Source organism: Paroedura picta, chromosome 11, assembly GCF_049243985.1.
Source record: "Paroedura picta isolate Pp20150507F chromosome 11, Ppicta_v3.0, whole genome shotgun sequence".
NCBI lineage: Eukaryota > Metazoa > Chordata > Lepidosauria > Squamata > Gekkonidae > Paroedura > Paroedura picta.
This window is the reverse complement of record NC_135379.1, coordinates 2,495,575-2,514,832: the sequence shown is the minus strand read 5'-3', so window position 1 is coordinate 2,514,832 and position 19,258 is coordinate 2,495,575. Positions and strand designations below refer to the sequence as shown.

The 19,258-nt window shown below is 51.9% G+C and overlaps 1 protein-coding gene across 5 annotated transcripts in view; it reads left to right on the top strand.

Moving 5' to 3' along the window:
* Window positions 1-19,258, top strand: part of WNT3A (Wnt family member 3A) — a 129,311-nt gene that overhangs the window by 30,406 nt on the left and 79,647 nt on the right. For 2 of the 5 annotated variants that reach the window (XR_013225624.1, XM_077304520.1), the window contains exon 1: window positions 6,718-7,325. The exons of the other annotated variants lie outside the window; for them this stretch is intronic. Coding sequence is in view for 1 of the 2 variants with exons in the window: in XM_077304520.1 (XP_077160635.1) it covers window positions 7,255-7,325 (71 nt within the window). In the remaining variant the exon portion in view is untranslated. Of the gene's footprint in view, window positions 1-6,717; window positions 7,326-19,258 lie in introns of those variants that run through there. 5 annotated transcript variants of the gene reach the window in all.

Sequence of the window (19,258 nt, the reverse complement as noted above, 5' to 3'; positions counted from 1 at the left end):
AGTGCCTAGGAGGCAGAACGTTTTGCAGGCAGTGAGAGAAGCTTGGGTGGAATGCATCGTGCCAGTCCTTTGTGTCAATGATTCGGGTCTCACCCCTCACCTTAATCTTAAAAGTGCACCTTTTCAGGCTCTCTGAAAAACAAATTTACTTTTCCAGAGCCTGGTGGTGAGTTATGTGGCTGTCACAGGCTGACTCAACACACAGGTGTTTTCTCTCAAAGCCAGAGACTGCAGACAACTGCCCGTCTGGCAAAGCAACCCAAAACCTAGAGTTGCCAACTCCAGTTTGGGAAATTCCTGGAGGTTTGGGGGTGGAATCTGTAGAGGGCAGGGTTGGGGGGGGGGCTTACCAGAGTATACTATCATAGTGGCCACCTTGGTGTCATGGTTAAGAGCAGAGATTTGGGGATCCGGGTTCAAATAGGCCTGCCCTTGAGCAGTGCTCTGTGCCTCTCCCATGGGAGCTTTGCCTCTCAAATACTCATACCCTGAAAAATCTGAATAAAATCAGAGTCCAGTAGCACCTTTAAGACCAACAAAGATTTATTCAAGGCATGAGCTTTCGAGTGCAGGCACTCTTAAAGGTGCTACTGGACTGATTTTATTATGCTACTTCAGACCAACACGGCTACTCATTTGAATCTATCCTGGAAAATCTTGTTGGTTGTTAGATGATAACCTCTAGAGGGCGATCTTGGTTGGCAAAACAAGTAGCCAAGAAAGGGGTGGGTGGGATTAGAGACCTGTTTCTCCTGCAGACCCCACCCCCCTGCCAACCCTGGATCTCAGGCATTTATCAATCCATTCTGCAGCCAAAATTTCTATCCATCTTTCTGTGCTCTCCCTAGATTTCCTTCACTGCTTGGACAGTATTCCTCCCCACTAAACATTACTGCCCCAAACAGAATATTCCTTTATCTAAGAGTCACTGATGGACCTCTGCTCCAGATGTTTGTATGTTCGTGCATCCCCTATTCTCAGGGCTCTGGCAGAAAGGGGCTGCCAACTCAGTCCAAGATCTGCACAGCGGATTTCAGGTTCAAAATATCTGCCCCTCCCTCCTCCTTGGAGAGCCCCTGCCTTGCCAAAGAGAGGCTTCTTTTCAGATGATATTCCACCCCATCGATCACACTTGGTCTGAACCATCATCTTTTCCTGCTCCTCTTATTTGATGAAGCCACTTAGTTCTGAATCACGTCTGCCTTCCAACAAGCTCTCCGGCTTTTTGCTTCAGCAGCTCAGGTCTGGCAAAGCATATTTCAGTTCACCTGCCCCTGAGATCTTGTAAAGCACTGTCGTTTCCATCTCCAGAGGATCTGGATAAAGCAGTTTGTGCCTATGAACTGTGCCCCTTTTTTGACACTTAAATGCGGTGCTTCTAAGGAGAAGAATCAGGGTCTACACAGTTTTGGATGTGGACAGCTTGCTGAGTTTGTTGTCGCTACAGGATGCCAATAAAACCTAGAAAGCTTGTAGCGCCCTCCTCTGTCTCTTTGTTGCACTTTTATCCTAGCTCTTCCTCCAAGGAGTGCAGGTCAGCATACATTTTTTATTTGGTCTTCGCAACAGCCCTGTGAGGTGGGCTAGGTGAAAAAAAAGTGACGGGCTCAGTACTGGCCTAGATCCCATGCACTTGCCTGCAATGTAAATACATCGAGTGTACTTCTGGGTGAATCATCTAAATACAACAAGTGTACTTCTGGGTGAATCTACATAGGCTTGTACTGCCAGTGAGTTGCAGCACAGAGCTGAGATCTGAGCCCAGATCTCCCCACAGTCATAGTCCAGGACTCTGACTGCTGCATTGTGCAGTTTATGATAGATCTGCTGCAAGCTTCTGCTCTGCTCAGGGGTGGGACTTAATAAATAATCCATAGGTTAGCTTCAGTTGTTCCGTAGGGTGCAAAAACACTCTGTGCACACTCAGGGGCAGTGCTGTGTTGTTGTTGTTTTCGAGCAGTGAACAGGGAAAAAAAACACTCAAAACAGCAAAGCACCCCCCCAGTCCCCCCCCCCCCGTGCAATACTCTCCCATATTTGTCTCAAAGAATTCCTCTCTCAAACTTGCTACCTGTATGGCACCCCCATGCAAGATGGTGTGGTGCTGAAAGCATCAGACCAATGGATGGGAGACTCAGATTTGAATCCCAGCGCTGCAGGGAAGTTTGCTGGGTGACCTCAAGACAGTCAGATACTCTCTGCCTCAGTCCCCCCCCCCAAAAAAAATATTATGGTGGAAGGGGGAGGGGGAGTGAGGAATTGAATCTGGTTCTCCAGATCAGAGGCTTCCGCTGTTAACCACAACACCACACTGGCTCTCAGGTAGGTAGGCAGACAGACAGATATTCACGAGCCTTCAATGGCCCTGTATAAGTATTAACCAAGTCAATGGATAAAAGCAACTAAAAGCCAGGATAACCAAATGGAACCTCCATGTTCACAAGCAGTATACCCCTAGGTACCAGGTGCTGCTGACAGGTGGTAGGGGTGAAGGGTCTCAGCCTAGGATCTGGGACACCTGAGCTCGACTCCCCCCCCCCAAAGCTAGTTGAGTGACCAGTTCCCCCCCCCCCCAAGCCTAGCCTCCCTGAGGGGGTTGTTGTGTGGCTGAAACGAGTGGAAGGAGAGCGATGGAGGGTGATTTGGGGAGAGAAAAGCCGGATGGAGATAAAGTGAATCAAAAGGAGGGGAAGACCCCCCCCCCAGTCGCCTGGCCACCTGCTCACGGGCCCTCCCCCCTCTGCGCCTTCCCCTCCCGCCTCCTGCTCCCGGCTTAGGCCCGACGCGTGTTTGGGTGTGCACATTTCAGTTTGAAATCGAAGCAATTTCCCTTGAAAAGGCAGTCCAAATCCCCCCGGCCTTTGAAGGCGGCGGCTCCCGCTCCTCGCCTGTAATGCTATAATTGCCCGGGATTTGCACCTAATGCGGAGGGAAAGTCCGGGCGAGCCGGAGGACTTCGACTTGACTCCCTCCTCTCTCTCTCTCTCTCTCTCTCTCTCTCTCTCTCTCCCCTCCCTCTCGGCTCTGCGGATGGTCGCGGGTATGGGGGCGGGAGGAAAGAAGGCAGAAATGAAGGAAAGCAGGAAAAGAAAAAGGAAGGAAGGAAGGAAGGAAGGACACCAGAGATCGCGTTGATTCGGAGGCAACAGCAGTGCGTCTCTAAGAATCAGGTGCGGCTCCAAAGCTTTAGTGTTGAGCTTATGTCGCAGACTGGGAAGGTTGGCTGGTTTGCTTAGAGAGGGCCAGGCTGCGATCCTGAAGGCAGTTTTCTGAACGAGAGCCTTACTTTTGAGGAGACTGCCTCAAGCCCTCGTGGAAGTTGCCCAAGCGCTGAGGAAGGGGGAATGCAAACCCAGAACTCGAAGTCCATTCAGTCCAAAGACGGGGAAAAGCATTTACTTGGAAGTGAGTCCAATGGTGTCTGCTGGGCCTGATTCAGGTAAAGGTCACAGGATCACAGCTTTAGGCAGGTGAGCCTCCAGAGCTCAGCTCTGCCAAGGAAGAGGGTGATGCAATGATGCACTGGAATCTTTGCAAAAAGTAGGGCGTACCAGAAATTTAGGGGAACACAATCTAGGTGAGCTCATAGAGAATGATGAATCAAGGATTCTTTGGAACTTCCGGTTGCAAAACAGAAAAACCTGGAGCATAAGGCTTCTGACATCACACCTGTAGACAGAATGAGACATAGGGTTTGGAGCATTAATTCTGCAATCCTGGGAGACAGCAGAACAGAAAAGAAAGAACAAGAGAAAAAGCACTAAATACCAAGACCTATGACTAGAGTAGGAGCACCTCTGGGAGAAGAAGGTGATGGCAGTGCTCCTTGTAATTGGAGCCCTTGGCACAGTACCTAGTTCTCAGTAGCTAAGCAGGGCTGACCCTGACTAGTGTTTGGGTGGGAGACCTCCAAGAATTTGGGTGAAGGTTTTCCAAGGAACACCAGGGGCCAGGATGCAAAGGCAGGAGATGGCAAACCACCTCCAAACGTCCCTTGCCTGGCTGCTGGACAGTCCTTGGATCTCCTGGCCATGCTAAATACACACAATTTGATAAATAAGAAACACCTGGGCATTCTGGGCACTGAGCAAGTTCTTGTGGCAACTGGGCTTTGGCCATGTTGTGACAGACTCTTGGCCTAGATGGACCATTGCCCTGATCCACCGTGGCTTCCGTTTTGTTCTCGGAATGTATGGAGCTGAGGTCCAACAGTGGCTGTAAATGGAACTCTGTCTGGGGCAGTGATGCTTTTCTAATCCTGGCGCTTGGGGGAAATCAGTATTGGAAGGTCTTCTGGAGTTCTGGCCCTGCTGGTGGGCCTCCTGGGTTTTAGCCACTGTGTGACTCAAAGTGTTGGACTGGATGGGCCACTAACATAATCCAACATGGCTTCCCTTATGTTTTTATGTCTGGGGCAGGGATGTTCTCTTTTCTTGGTGCTTGGAAGGGGGCACAGTGGGGGGGGGGCTTCTGGAGTTCTGGCCCTGGAGGTGGACTGCTGATAGCACCAGGGCTGGACTGGATGGGCCGTTGACCTAACCCACATAGCTTCTCTTATGTTCTTTGTGCTTGTGGGCCAACAGTGGGACGGCTTCTGAAGTTCTGGCCCCACTGGTGGAGCTCTTATGCAACCAGGGTTTTGGCCACTGTGTAACACAGACTGTTGAACTGGAGGGCCGCTGGTCTGATTCCACATGACTTTTCTTATGTCTTGGGGGGACACAATGGGAGGGCCTCTGGAGTTCTGGCCCCACTGGTGGATCTCCTGAGGGCACCCAGGTTTGGGCCTCTGTATGACTCAGAGTATTGGACTGCAGGGGCCACTGAGCCGATCCAACACGGCTTCTCTTATGTTCTTGCTTGGAATAGCCAAGAATCCCATCAAGGTACCTCTACGAATCCAAGAGACTTGGGTAGATCCTACCTACCCGTCAAATATCTGACTGTGATGATTAATGAAGACGATAATAATATATCTTTTCATCTCTATATTAGGTTTTCCCCCATGATGGATTTTGTGTGAGGCTGTAGAATCCCCTCCATTAATATCGCACCCGATTCACACAATATTGGCATAGATAAGCATATGAAATTTCCAACTGCTTGGCAAATACGCAACAGAAGTAGAAACACCTAGGAGGGTTGCTCTGAAGGACAGTTGCTTCCCAGTGACGAAAGTCAACCATCAAAGGCCTGCCACAGCTGGAGGGACCCCCTCCCCAAGTCCAAAAGCAGTTTACCATTTCTCTCTCTCTCTTTGTTAAAGATCCTGGGGAAAACTGGGGAGGTGGCAGGCACTTTCTGGTTCTATATAGTCCCGTGGAGTTCGGCTGAGTTCATTCGCTGGTCACTGTCTGTCTTTGGAAATGAGGCTTAAGGGGGGGGGAGGCTGTCATTTTGGACCCAAAAACCCAGAAGATTGGGAAAGCCCTAACGTTAACGCCCCGAGGCGAATGATACCAGCCTCCTCCAGCTCGACATTAGAGCAATGCCCGCAGGAAAACAATCTCCTCCCCCTGATCCCAACTTCGGCCTTGGGCTCGACTTTCCCTGGAGCAAACCTGCTCTACCATTTCCCCCCACAGACAGAGCGCGCCACTGAATTCTGCACGACCCTTGCTTCCGAGGAAACGTGCCTCTGAGGGAGCCGCTGCGCGGCAGAGGCAGAATTGGAACTGCCGCGCTGCGTCCGGAGTTTACTCGGAGGGAAGGAGTCGTGGGCGCGATCCCTAAAGGTGGGTGGGAATCCGAGAACTTTTATTCCCCCAGGGAAAGCGTCTGGCTTTGGAGTGTGGCGAAACCGGAGTCAAACCCGATGCCTGGCGAGCGGGATACCACACCCACGACCCTATGAGATAGCGAAGGGGTCCTCCTCCCTCGATCCACAGAGAATCTCTCGAGCTCCCCTTCGGCTCCAGAATCCGGAGCGGCCCTCGAGGGACTCGCAGCCTGTCTCCGAAGGAAACCCGGTTGCTTTCCAGGAAAACTGGGAAACCAAGGAGCGGTGCGGGAAGGGCGACCCAGCTGAGTCCCCGCCCCAAAGCTCCGCCTCAACGGAGCTGAGGATCGAGCTGAGGCCACTGGCTCAAGTCTGCCGAACCGGTTTTTTTTTGGGGGGGGGAGTAATTTCCTCCCCACCCCTATATATATATATAAACCCTCAAAGAAAAGATCGTTTTGGGGAAAATGAAAGCGGGGGGGGGGGGCTTCCTCCGCGGCTGGCCCCGGCTGAAATGTCGTCCAGCATCCCTCTCTTCAGCCCAGAAAGGGTTTAGCCGGACCACTTCGGTTATCCGGCGAGAGCATTAAGTCGGGGCTGGTTCCAATGCGGAGTCTCTCTGCTTGGGACTCTAGACGGGGGTTGGGGAAGGAGAAGTGCGCAGACAGCGCTGCGGGGCCGGACTGCAAGACGACTCCTCTTTGAATGCAGAGTCCGATGGGTGGTGGTAGCGGGGGAGGGTGTTTGCCTCTGTGCCCCCCCCACCGCCCCCCCTTCTCGCCCTCCCTCCCTCCCTCCTCAGCAGTTTCGTGGCACCAGCCGCGACCCAGGGAGTGAAGTCCGGACAGGTTGTTATAGTGACGCGGAGGCACGGGGGTTCCGTGGCCCCCTCCCCTCGCGTTCAGCCCCCTAACCCCCAGACTCCCCCCTCCATTTCACCCCCGAGCGTTTTTTATGGGGGGGGGAGGCTCCAAACCCCCTTGCCTCCGTGACGCTCAAAACCGCCTTGCGCGAGCCTCGGCTTCCACTCCGCCGCTCGCCTTTCCGGACTGACGCATCGCACGGGGAAGCGGCGAAGATTTCCCCCTTTGGCGATCCGCGCTGATTGGGTCTCGTCGCCAACCAGCGCCTTCCAAACTTTTCCTCCCCCCCCCCAGTTTTTTTTTTTACAACCCCCCCCCCCTTCTTCTGAATGCTTGCCTGGCCTGGAAGAAGAAGGAGCGATCTCTATATTTAGAAAATCATCATCGCCTCTTTGCCATTATTTCTGACCCCCCCCCCGAGACGCGCCGGAGGAGAAGCGCCAAGGGACTCTGGATTTGCCATAGACCCCGATCGAAAGCTCTCTCCCTGGTCGGGGCTGGCTCGCTTCTCCGCTCTAGGGGGGTGGAGGATTCTCTCCGCCCCCCCTCCTCTGTATCCAGGAGTCTGAGGACGTCTGTCGTTGTTACTATCATTTTAATACACACACACACACACATATATTATACATTATTCTCCCCCAAAAAACTTTCTCTCTTTTTGGCGGGGGCGAGATGTCCCTTTTTGGATATGTCCTGCTTCTCGGTGGGTTGACCCAAGTCCTATCAAGTTATCCCATCTGGTGGTAAGTTTGCTTTTCTTATTGATTGATTGATGATTGACTGGGGTTTTGTTTTGTTTTTTTTGGGGGGGGGGAGCGCCCGGTTCGTCTTGGGGCTTCGCTTCCTTTCCCCGATGCGGTTCACAGGAGGGGGGCTGGCTTGCGGTTCCTTAAGTGGTTTTTAAACACTCGCATTTTACGTCTTTTTTTATTATTTATCTTAGCGCTGTTTATTTTGACTGGGCTAGACCTCCTCTATCGTTCTCCTACTGTTTTTTTTTTTTAACCAAACCTGAAAAGGTGGTGGGTGGAGGGGAGGGGAGAGATCTGAGTTTTTTTGTGTGTATGTTTTTTTTTTGCTTAAAATCTGCTTTGATCCTCTCCTGCCAAGAACAAAAGGTACGGAGTGAATTAAAACCTAGAATGATACATGTCGGCACGAGTTCTGCAAGGCGAATTTCGAGCTAGGCATGTGGAAAGGAAGGAGAGAGTCCAAAGCTGGGGGGGGGGGGAGAAAACAACCCCCCCTTCATTAAGAAAATAAAGAAAGGTAGAAGAAGTAGGGAAACGGGACTTTAAAAAGGGGGTGTGGTTGTGCGTGTGTGAAAAAGATCGCCGAAGGAAATCCCGGCCGAGGTGGATTCTCCTCTCTGCCTCCCGAGAGCCTCTCTCGCGCTGCCTGCCCGGCGGTTTCATAAGGCGGGTTTGACCGGAAAACTGGGGTCCATTCTGGAGGAAATTGCAAAATATCTTTCGTGGGGCTTTTTTTTGGGGGGGGGCATCTATATTATTGCCTCCCTCTTAGCACTGCCGTCCGTCCGGGTGTGCGCGCCTTTGTATGTCGCCCCAAATCCCACCGGCTTCTGCGAAGGAGAACAACCGTGTCGGAACCCCGTGCTTCAGAACCGGGGACACGGATCCCCTGTTCATTCTGCATTTGGGGGTGGACGTTCTATGGGCATAGGGGCTGGGTAAGGACTCTAGAAGGGCGGGAGGTTGTCTTGGGAAGGGGGGCGGTCGACCCCCGTGCCCTTTACGCTCCCGAACGTGATCAATGCCGTCTGCCCGATCCCGGCACAGTCAATCGCTTTCGGGTCCAGGGGGGTGTTTGGCCTCGGGCGATCCTGAAGTCGGGGCGCGGGGCCTACCCAGACCGAGGGGCAGAAGCCGAGCAGGCGCCAAGCGCCCCGGCAGCGAAGATGACCCAACGGGAAGGGAATAAGACGAGCTGGAGCAAATTTTGCGATCTTTCTTGACCCCCCCCCCCCCGACAGAGGAAGACAGAAAGAAGCATCCAGCCAGGAAATCCCACTTGGGAAAGGGACGCCTCACCCCCCCCCCTAAAAAAAAAAAAAAACAACCCGTAAGAAGTCCCATCTTGGTTTAAAACAAGCAAACAACCCAATTCCTCCCTTATGCTGATGATCTTTCACCTTCTAGATTAGCGCCTGGCTGTCCCTAAATCTAAGGCTTATAATTAACACTTCTTTAGCATTATTGATGAGTGAACCAAAGTGGGCGAGGATGCGCCCCTGTGCCTTTGAGGTCTCCTTTTCCGTGCTGGGTCGGGGCTCCGTCAAACTGGGACCGGGAGAGGGACCGAGAGAGGGAGAGGGAGAGCGAGCGGGGCATGTCGGAGCCCATCCGCCCGATCGGCGGTAATTATAGACTGCAGCAGTTGGAATGAGCGGAGGAGGAAGCCCTTTTCGCGCGCCGGCCCTGCACACGCCGCGCAGGCCGCTCTTCGCGCAGCCCAGCGACTCCCAGCCGGGGCCCCGGTCCCCTCGGGCCCCCTGCGTTCCCGCCACCGCCAGAGGCCCCGCTGCAGAGGAAGGAGGCTGCGGGGAGGTGGGCGTGAGGCCCCGGGGTAGGCCTCTTTCCCTGGCTCCTGTGGCCACGGTCGCCAGCCCTCCAGCGGCCTCAAGTCGCCGAGGACCGCCGGCCAGCCGAAGACACACGTGTTCACAGGCCACAGAAACCGGGGAGAAAACTCTCCCGCTCCTCCCACCGCCGCCCTAGTTTTATATCGAGGCAAGCGAGAACTTGCGCGTTTGAAGGCTTCCCCTCCCAGCCGTTTCCTTGCAGGTAGAAAAGTAGTGTGTCAGGATAGACCTCTGTTTTGCCCAACTTGATGCTCAGGATCCCAGAGGCAAACCTCTTTCAGTGCGCGGCCACTTAAAGTGGAGAGTCCAAGGAAAACCGTTCCCCTGGGTTTTGTACTGCGGGGCTAAAGCGAACCCCACACTCCACCCGTCTTTCTTTCTTTCTTTCTTTCTTTCTTTCTTTCTTTCTTTCTTTCTTTCTTTCTTTCTTTCTTTCTTTCTTTCTTTCTTTCTTTCTTTCTTTCTTTCTTTCTTTCTTTCTTTCTTTCTTTCTTTCTTTCTTTCGAGAGGAAAGACGATTTGCACTGCTTAAATGCTCCCTGCATATTAAAGGGCTCGAGACGGCGGTGGTTCCCTTTCACACGTTACACCGTAATCAACTCGGGTTCGCCAGCACGGTCCGCCGGCACGGGGCTCTGATGAGGTCATCCGTATGGCCTTGCTGTGGTTTCTTAGCACATGTTTTTATAATTCTTTACAGGATTAGGTTACTGGGGTTTTTTTTGGGAGGGGGGTAACCGTGCCCACACGCGTGACAGTGTGAAGGGGATATACCTCGTCTACACATAAGCGTTTGGTAGGGCCGTAGTGACTGGAGGTTTAGGCTTGCCTTTGAAAAAAATGATATATATATATCATTTATATGATGTGTGTGTGTGTGTGTGTGTGTGTGTGTGTGTGTGTGTGTGTGTGTGTGTATTTTCCGAGGCAGCTTTTGGGGGGCCAGAATAAGGCGTGGAGCAGTGGCAGCGGCCAGGAGAAGCGACTGGCAGTGTCGTTCTCTGCACCTGCCTGGTGCACTTCCCACCCAACAGCCCGCGTCCCCTAGAGCAGCCCCGTCCGCCCCAAGGCCCTGGGAACCGCCGGCCCCATCCCCGGCCGTACTCAGCAGAAAGAAGGGGGGGGGGGCGGAGTAGAAAAGCGCCGCAGTCCGGGAGCCCCTTCAAGACGGACACCATTTGGGGCAGAGAGCGAGGGGACACCGGCTGTCGGCGCGGGCACGACCACTGCAAGCCGGCGGACTTAACCCGCGTCTGTCGCGGCTTTCCTTGGGCAGGTCCTCTCCAGGGAGATTTTAGAGCGGCTGTTTTTAGACGGAGTGTCCAGAGAGCCCGTTTTCACACGGTCTTAGGCAGGGACTTTGGAGATGCCTATGAATTGGGCCGTGGGTGGTAGCCAAGGGGGCCGAGGGAAATGGCTCGCCTGGGGCCCGGCGCAGTTCGACAACTAGGGTGGGGGGGAGGAGGAGGCTCCAACGCACCCCCCCTTTAATACATTTTATAAGGGAGCACAACCAGGTACCAGTAGGGTGGTTTACGTACCAAGCCAGGTTCTGCTATACACTGTGAAAATGTAATGGCCAAGCCATTCTCTCATATGGAGCAATGTCTTCATAGGCAGTTCCCATTCAGATTCTTTTATGGGTTCTAGACACATATTTTTTCAGCCAGATTCTCCTAAGTGTTCTAAATTGGTAATTTTCAGCCAGACTCTCCTATGTGTTCTAAACGGGTAATGTAGAAATACAATTTCCGTGTAGACAGACAGACAAACAAACAGACCATGCTGCCACCATCAAATTCCCCCCCCCAAAAAAAAGTCCCCTTTGGAAATGAATCCAACCCTCTCTCTTAAAATCAGGGTACAAGTGGGGGGTGGGGAGGTCGAGATGGTCAGTATATCCGCCTGCCTTGTTTAGTCTGCCTTCCTTCGCATAGACAAACTGGGCGCATTATTCTGGGGGGGGGAGGGAGGAGGGCGGACTGTCATGGAAGGCAGAATTCCCCAAATAGTTCAGGTATGACAAAAGGCCAGGTTCATAAAATGCAAATCGGCTACTTGATAAGGCAGACGGGCGACACCCCCCCCCCCCGCCCACCTGGGCCGAGCTCCTTCCAGACCCCCTCCAAAAGAGCTCGAGGCGCTCACCAGAGATCGTTTCCCTCCCCCCAGTCCCCGGAGAGCGAAGGGCACACCCGCTTGCCGTTTGCTTTCTCCTGTGCAAATAGGTACTTTAAAAAGCATTTACTTTGTCAAGATCTACAAGAGGTAACGACCAATCTTCAAGCGAGGCGCAAATCACGCTTTACTTCGAAGTAAAGCATCCGGATTTAGAATGAAGGTCCGGCTCTAGGGAAGCCGGCTTCAAAGAATGGAGTCCGTTTCTTCAAATCAAAACCGGCATGGGAGTTTAAGGTTATCTAGAGGGAAATTGTGCTGCCCCCCCCTCCCACCTCAGATGAGGGACAAGTGCTCTGCCCATGCACAAAAGCCCTTTGGTTAGAACGGAGGCTGGACCCTAAAAACCGACTCCCAGGGCTTAATTCCCGGGCCTGGCTGCGGGACCATGATCAAAAGTTTTCCGGGGCTGTAAAGCCACCAACCCCCCTTCCCAATTACCCCCAGTCCTGTGTAGAGAAGGGGGCAGAAAGCGCAATGATTGTATTCCTTAAGAAGAAGAGCTGCGTTTTATACCTCGTTTTCATTAGAAAGCCAGCGTGGTGTCGTGGTTAAAAGCCGGGCCTCTAGCCTGGAGAACCGGGGTGGGTTCCCCACTCCTCCTTCGCATGCAGCCGGCTGCGTGACCTTGGGTCAGCCCCAGTTCTCTCAGCGCTGTTCTCACAAAGCTGCCTCAGCCCCACCTACCTCACAAGGTGGTTGTTGCGGGGAAGAGGAAGGGAAGGCGATTGTAAGCCGCTTGGGAACTTCTTTGGGTAGTAAAAAACAAGGTCCAAAAAGCCCCCGGCTGGCTCTTCTTCTGCCTGAAGGAGCCTCAAAGCGGCTGCAGTCTTCTCGTGGGAAGGGAGTTGTCTTTACTCCATTTACACGAGAGATCAGCGCGATGCTCCCTGCTCGGGGGAAATACCCCATGCCCCCCCCCCCATCCTTCGAAGAACAAGCGCATGAAAAACCCACCAGAAACCAACCAAGACTCGTAGTCGTGCTCGGTTTAGGGTGGGTGCCCGGAATCCTAAGGGTTAATGGAAACGGCTAGAACACGCTCCGGCCGTTCGGATGGTGCTCTCAGGCGTTGTGCTGAAGTCAGTCTCGGCAACTTTCCACAGCTGCGGTTGAAACCGGTCCAGAGGCTGGGGGTTTCAAGATCGGACGTGATGCAAAGCAAACTGGGTTTGCACACCCAGCCTCGACCCGAAATGTTTTCACACGACGCAGCGGGAAGCCCGGCTGGAAGGCTCTCCAAGGCGATTGGCGCCGTCGTGTGAATGCGTGAATCCGGGTCTGAATGGGGAAGGGAGGAGTCCATGCACGGAGAAGGGAAGGAGGGACCTCATCAGCTCTTTTCCTTCCTTTGACCCTCTTTTTATATTCACACGTGACACTAAGAAGTGAGAGGGTTTTTTAAAAGTGGCCGACAAGGAAAGGAGGGACTTCTTTCAAGGTTCGAGTTCCTTGTGTCCTTTGGGGCCGAGACCGGCTTTATTTTGCCCAACTGCGGCTTTATTATTTTATTTCGTTTTTATTCCACGAGGGTCTTATCACTCGATGGGAACCCAAAGCGGACGACGTCTCTCCCGTTGATCTCTTTGCAAACAGCCCTGTGAAGTAGGCCGGGCAGAGAGAGTGACTGGTCCTGGATTCACCCAGCGGGCTTCCAGGGCGGGGATTCGAACCTGGGGCTGCAGATAGGAGTCTGGCAAATTTAGCCCTGCCCCGCCCCCCAATCCAGATTTGGGTATTTGCTTGGGTTGAGTTTCGCTTTACCCAAGAGAAACGGAGGATCTTGGGTTTGCCAAGGAAACCGCCGCCAGGCCTCTTTCTTGACCACCCCATCCCTTGGAACACGACTACTCGGAAGTAAGCGGGTTGAAGTGCGCAAAAATCCAGTCCCAGGGGGAGCACCCGGCCCAGTTGCCGAGTCGAGACTGGAAATACCATTTAAACAGCCTGAGGATTGCGCTGCCTTGGCATATTGTCGTCAACCTCCCCGACTTTGTCACTGGCGGGAGAAAGTCCTCGGGAACGCCGTGGTTTTTACTCCCGAGTAGACACGCAGAAGAGTAAGCCCCGTCTTTCTGAAACTGCAGTCATCCGGACATCCCACGCATGGGAGCATGTGTAAAGCACCTTTGAAGTCGCAGGCTGAGACCCCAGAAAGGTTTCAAGATCGATTGTTCAGAGGTGGATTTGCCATCACCTGCCTCTGCCTGGTGACCTCAGGCTACCTCGGTCGTCTCACCTCCAAATCCGAACCAGGGCCGACCCTCCTTGGCTTCCAGGATCTTTCTGGGAAATCAGCGGATGACTGAAAGTACATTGAAAACATGCCCATTTCAGGACCACTTAAATTCCCCTCCCCCCAAAACCCCAGTTTGATTTTGATTTAGGATTCTTCTCTAGCCCTCTGTGTCAGGAGCAATAGGGCCACCCCATACAGAGTTCCTACAGTACGGAGACCTCCCTGGAATTAGAGCACTAAGTAAGATTTGACTATTTGTTCTGTGCGGGGATTTCGACAGACCCCATCCTTTAACCTGGTTTGGAAGTCCTGGGGCCCCCTTCCCATTCTCTTCTTCCCCTTCTCCCCCACAAGAGGATCACAAAGCAAAGTGGAGACATTTTTTTTGTTTCATAATCCTTATATTCCCAGTAGCTCTGGCCTCCCTCCCTAGGAAATCTGGGGCTCTTTTCATTCAGCAATCCAGAGTCAGGCCTCTGGGGCTGGGGGAATTATCTGGATTGTTTTTGAGAGCTGGCTTTCTCCATCTGCAAAAGGCAGAGGCAGGATCTTGCGGTGTAGATTTCTTCAACCTCAGTCCAAGTCTCTGTCTCTCTCTCTGTCTCTGTCTCTCTCTCTCTCTCTCTCTGGGGATGGATTTTTTTTTGGGGGGGGGAGCAAGCTAGGCCCACCCTGCTGCTTAATTTGTTTCCTTGTATAAACTAGTTCTGGAGCGCTTTTCTGTTTAGGTCTGGAGAGGAAACCTGTTGGGTTCTAGGAGGCCCAGATCCTTGGTCTGTCAAGGTCAGGACTTTCTTGTCAGATGACAGAGCCTCTCCTGGGTCTTAGGCAGAGAAATGTCTTTCATGTCCCTTTCTGCAGGCCCTTTGAATTGGAGGAGCTGGGGATTGAACTTGGGATCCACTGCATGCCAAGTAGATGCTCTGCCACTAACCCACAACCACTCCTGAGCAAGACACGAACACACAAAGCTGCCTTCTTCTGAGTCAGACCCTCGGCCCAATAAAATCAGTATTGTCTAAGACTGGCAGGGTCTCAGGCGTAGGGAGGTCTTTCCCATCCCCTCCTGCCTGGTCCTTTCAGTTGGCGATGCCAAGGATTGAACCTGGGGCCTTCTGCATGCCAAGCAGATGCTCTACCATGGCCCCTCTCAAACAGCGTAAGATGTGAACATACAAAGCTGCCTTCTATTGAACCAGATCCTTGGCTCATCAAAGTTCGTATTGTCTACTCAGAATAGCAGCTGCTCTCCAGGGCCCATCTGGCTGGAGGGTTGCAGTGGACAAAATGGTTTTCCAGACATGTGTGGAGAAATTATTAGGGACTGTGGGTCTGTTCTGCTGTGCTCTGTGCACCTCCATTCTGGAGAACTGGGTTTGGTTCCCCACACCTCCTCCACATGCAGCCATCTGGATGAACTTGGGCCAGTTCTCTCAGAGCTCCCTCAGCCTCGTCTACCCCACAGGGTGCCTGTTGAGGGATGAGGAAACAAAAGGTATTTTGAAGCTGCTTTATGACTCCTTGTGGGAAAGAAAAGCAGGGTATAAAAACCAACTCCTCCTCCTCTTCTCCTTCCTGCCTTTAGAAAGGACTTGGAGTTTGATATCCTCTTAGCTGTTATCAGCAGATATGATAGATCATGCGTAGTCTGAGATTTCAGATAGCTTACATGCCCGGTTGTCAAACCGAATGAATGGATGGGCTTCTAGCCTCTACTGCTTGCTGTTTTAAAAATTGCTTTTAAACCTGTGTGGTATAGTGGTTAAGAGTGGTGGCCTTTAATCTGGGTTTGATTCCCCGCTCTTCCACATGCAGCCAGCTGGGTGATCTTGAGCTCATCAAAGCACTGATAGAGCTGTTATGACTGGGCAGTATGATCAGTGCTCTCTCACCTCCCTCACAGGGTGTCTGTTGTGGGGAGAGGAAGGGAAGATGAATGTAGGTCACTTTGAGACTCCTGGTAGAGAAAAGTGGTATATAAGAACCAACTCTTCCTCCTCCTCCTTCTCCTCCTCCATTTTCTTTCTTTTCCTCCGCCTTCCTCATCATCCTCTTCTTCTCTCCCTCCTCCTTTTTCTGTAAGTAGGATGGGATTTATGTAATTTCCAAACTGCTTAATCTGTCATGTGAATACTTATGCTAAGCTTCAATTCTTTCTGGAGGCTCCAGGCTTCTAAAACCCGAATGCACTGGTTGTTGAACAGCCCATCCTGTCATAGTGTTGACTCGCTCTGTGTAATCCACTTTGAGTCCAAATGAGAAATGTGGAGTCCAAACAGTGTGAATAAATAAATAGATTCCGGCTCATCAGATGCTAGGCAAGCAGCCAACCAGGCGTATTGGCTTGATTGCTGGACTTGCCTTGAGGAGACCAGGGTTCAAGTTCTCCACTCAGTGACAAAATGCATTGGGTGGCCTTGTCTCACGCAGTCTAACCCCTTCCACAGGACTACGAATGCCGCTCTGAGCTTGTTGGATAAAAAAGCAATACATGGATTTCCTCCCCCACCCCGCCAATCTCATTTCCCAAATAACAGCTGGAGCCAAAGCCATAAGAGGGGGTGTGGCTCAGTGGCACAGCCTCTGCTTTGCACTCAGAAGGTCCCTGGTTCAATCCTCACCATCTTCAGTTAAAGAGGGCAGATAAGAGATGACGGGAAAGACTCTGCCTGAGACCCTGGACAGATGTTGCCAGTCTCAGTGAACAATACTGAGCTTGAGCTGATTCAGTATGGCAGCTTTCCTCACAGGGCTGAGTCCCCAGTCCCCGGATCCTCCTCCTTGCTCTCCTCTGCCCCGCCCCCTCCATTTTGTCCATCTCACACTGGGTCTTCTCCATTTCCTGCTGCCTTCAAGTTTCCCCAGCATTATTGTCTTTGCTGCTGACACTTGTGTTCTCATGACAACATGATGAAAGCACACCCATCTCTGCGAGTTGTTTTTACTTCTAGGGAGAGCATGAGCCAGATGCAGGCAAAGGGCTCTCAGACACCCCTCCCCCCCACACACAGAAGAGCTCATTCCAGGCACTTGCAAAGGTCTCTGTGCCAGTTTGAGGTTGTGGCTAAAGAGCAACAGCCTCTTTCTTATCTGGAGAACTGGGCTTCTTTCACCGCTCGTCCGCATGCAGCCAGCTGCATGACCTTGGGCCAGTCACAATCCACTTTGGCCAAGAGGGCAGTCTAGAAATTCAAATAAATAAATAAATAAATAAATAAACAAATAAATAAACAAATAAATAAATAAATAAATAAATAAAGTTTTCTTAGAGCTGTTTTCACAGAGCAGTTTTCTTAGAGCTTTCTCTGTGTGCTTCTTTTGGGGAGAGAAAGGGAAAGGTGCTTGGAAGCCGCTCGGGGACTCCTTCAGGTAGAGAAAAGCGGGGTATAACCCCCCCAACTCCTCCTCCTCCTTTAATCCCCTGCACTCCTCAGCCAGCACTTCTCACCCCCCACCCGGGGGTCCCTGTTCCCTTTTGCCTGACCCTTTCTCTGCAGCTGCTAGGAATGAAAGAGCCCTTGGCCATGGTGCCTCTTGCTTTGGCACCAGCAGAACTCCACAGTCTCTTTAGCAGCAGTTTGCCAAAGCCTCTCAGGCTCTCTGTTCCAGTGAGGGTGTGTGTGACGGAAGAGGCTTGGGGTCCAGGTGGAGTGTCCTTGGATTGAGCCCCTGGGGTAGAAGAAAACCTGGCCCTCGGTAGGTGATGCTCTATCAGACCTTCTCTGGCAGGCTTCATGTGGTCCACAGGCCATGTGGTCCACATGAATACCGATTCCCCCTCCCCCAAAAAACTCCCTCATCCCACTCTTGATACCCTCCTAGCCTCCTTCTCATAGGCTTAGAATCCCGGGGCTTGAGGACGATTCAGCATCTGATGAGACCAAGCCCTCAAGAATTTACGGTAGGAAAGACGGCCGCAGGCAGAAAGGAATGCATGAGCTCAGCACGGGCCTTCCCCTCTCTCTGTGTTCAGGTATGTGAGTCAGGCAGGGAAATGTCTCATTCCGGGGAGCCGGGGAGGAGAAGCCACAAAAAGGGATTCTCTGTCTTGATGGTCATAAAATCACCCTAAGGGAATTGTAGCAGAGGGACCCACAGAGGTTGGGGGATGAAATGCCGCCCGTGGGCCTGCAAACAGTCATGAGGTTGCCTCCGACCCAGGGCAAGCCTCTCGGATTAACAGCCTTCGTGTAGCAATGCTGGTCTTCCTTGGTGGTCTCCCATCCAATCTGGGCCGACTGTGCTTAGCTTCTGAGATCTGAAGGGATTGGGCTAGCCTGGGCCACCCAGGACAGGACAGCAGACATTCAGAGGCGGTTGACCACTGCCTGCCTCTGCGTAGCAACCTGGGGCTTCCTTGGTGGCCTTCCATCCAAGGATTAACCAGGGATGACCTTGCTTAGCTTCTGAGATCTGGTGAGATCAGGTTGGTTCAGCAGGAGGATCTTCTACTGTTTCCTGCTTTGGGTCAAAGTAAGATGCACAAAATGCTTGGGATCCATAGTGTGCTCGGAATCCTATGGATCTTTCTTACACCAAACAGTGGCAAGAATGATCTGCAGAACCCAAGAAGGCTGGTCTCAGGGAAAGAATGAATTAGTCCACAACTTGCAGCTAAGCATTGTTAAAAGTTTTAATCACCTTTCTATTTGTGCTGCAGTTTTATGGCAAGGCAACATGACACGTGTCAGGCTCTGGATGGGGCTGGGATCTCTTCCACAATTGCAGTTGATCCTAGTAGTACATGCAGCATGTACTATGGGCCCTGCAGTTCTGTGATGCTTATGGATAGGGGCCTTCACATGGGGATTGTTAGGGGATCTTTATACATACGTAGCTTGTGGGCTGCACAAACGGAAAAAGGGCAATTCATGTGCTCAGTTAGTAACTGAGCATGTCAATCGCTCATTGAGCATGTGTGTGGACCACAAGCTGCATATGTATAAAGACAAGCTAACAATCACAGTGTGAAGGTTCCCCTTACCTAGCAGGTGCTTGTGCATCTCACAAAGGTTCAAGAAATATTTCCAGCAAAGCAAAGCTGTCAGTTGCTTCCATAGTGCCAATGATTGGGGTGGGGGGGATGCAGTTATAATTATAATAAAAGTAAAAATAATTTTATTTTGCATTCTTGTGACTCACCCTGGGACCTTTGGTTCTATCAGCACAGCCTTGGAGTTGTCTTTTCCCTAGAAGAATACCTCCACCTTTGCCTTTCCCCCGCGATCGTATGTCATCCAAAGTGACACAAAGCTGTCTTGTGCAGACTGTAAGCCCTCTGGGAAAAAATTCTCCCTGCCTGACATAGTTTTGTGATTTGTCTAGGAAAGCAAACCTCACCTTTCTCAGTCTGCTGCTCCTCCCCGAATTGCCAGCAGAGACTCTCTGTTTCTTACTTGGCCTTTCTGCTTCTCTCGGCCTCTCCTGATCCTGATCCTCTAGGGAAGGTGGGATATAAATGTTCAAATAAAATAAATAAATAAATAAAATAATAAGAAGAGCTGGTGTTTTGTACCCCGCTTCTTACTACCCAAAGCAGTCTCAAAGTGGCTTACAAACACTTTTCCCTTCCTCTCCCTGCAACAGACACTCTGTGAGGTAGGTGGGGCTGAGAAAGCTCTGAGAGAAATGGGACTGGCCCAAAGTCACTCAGCTAG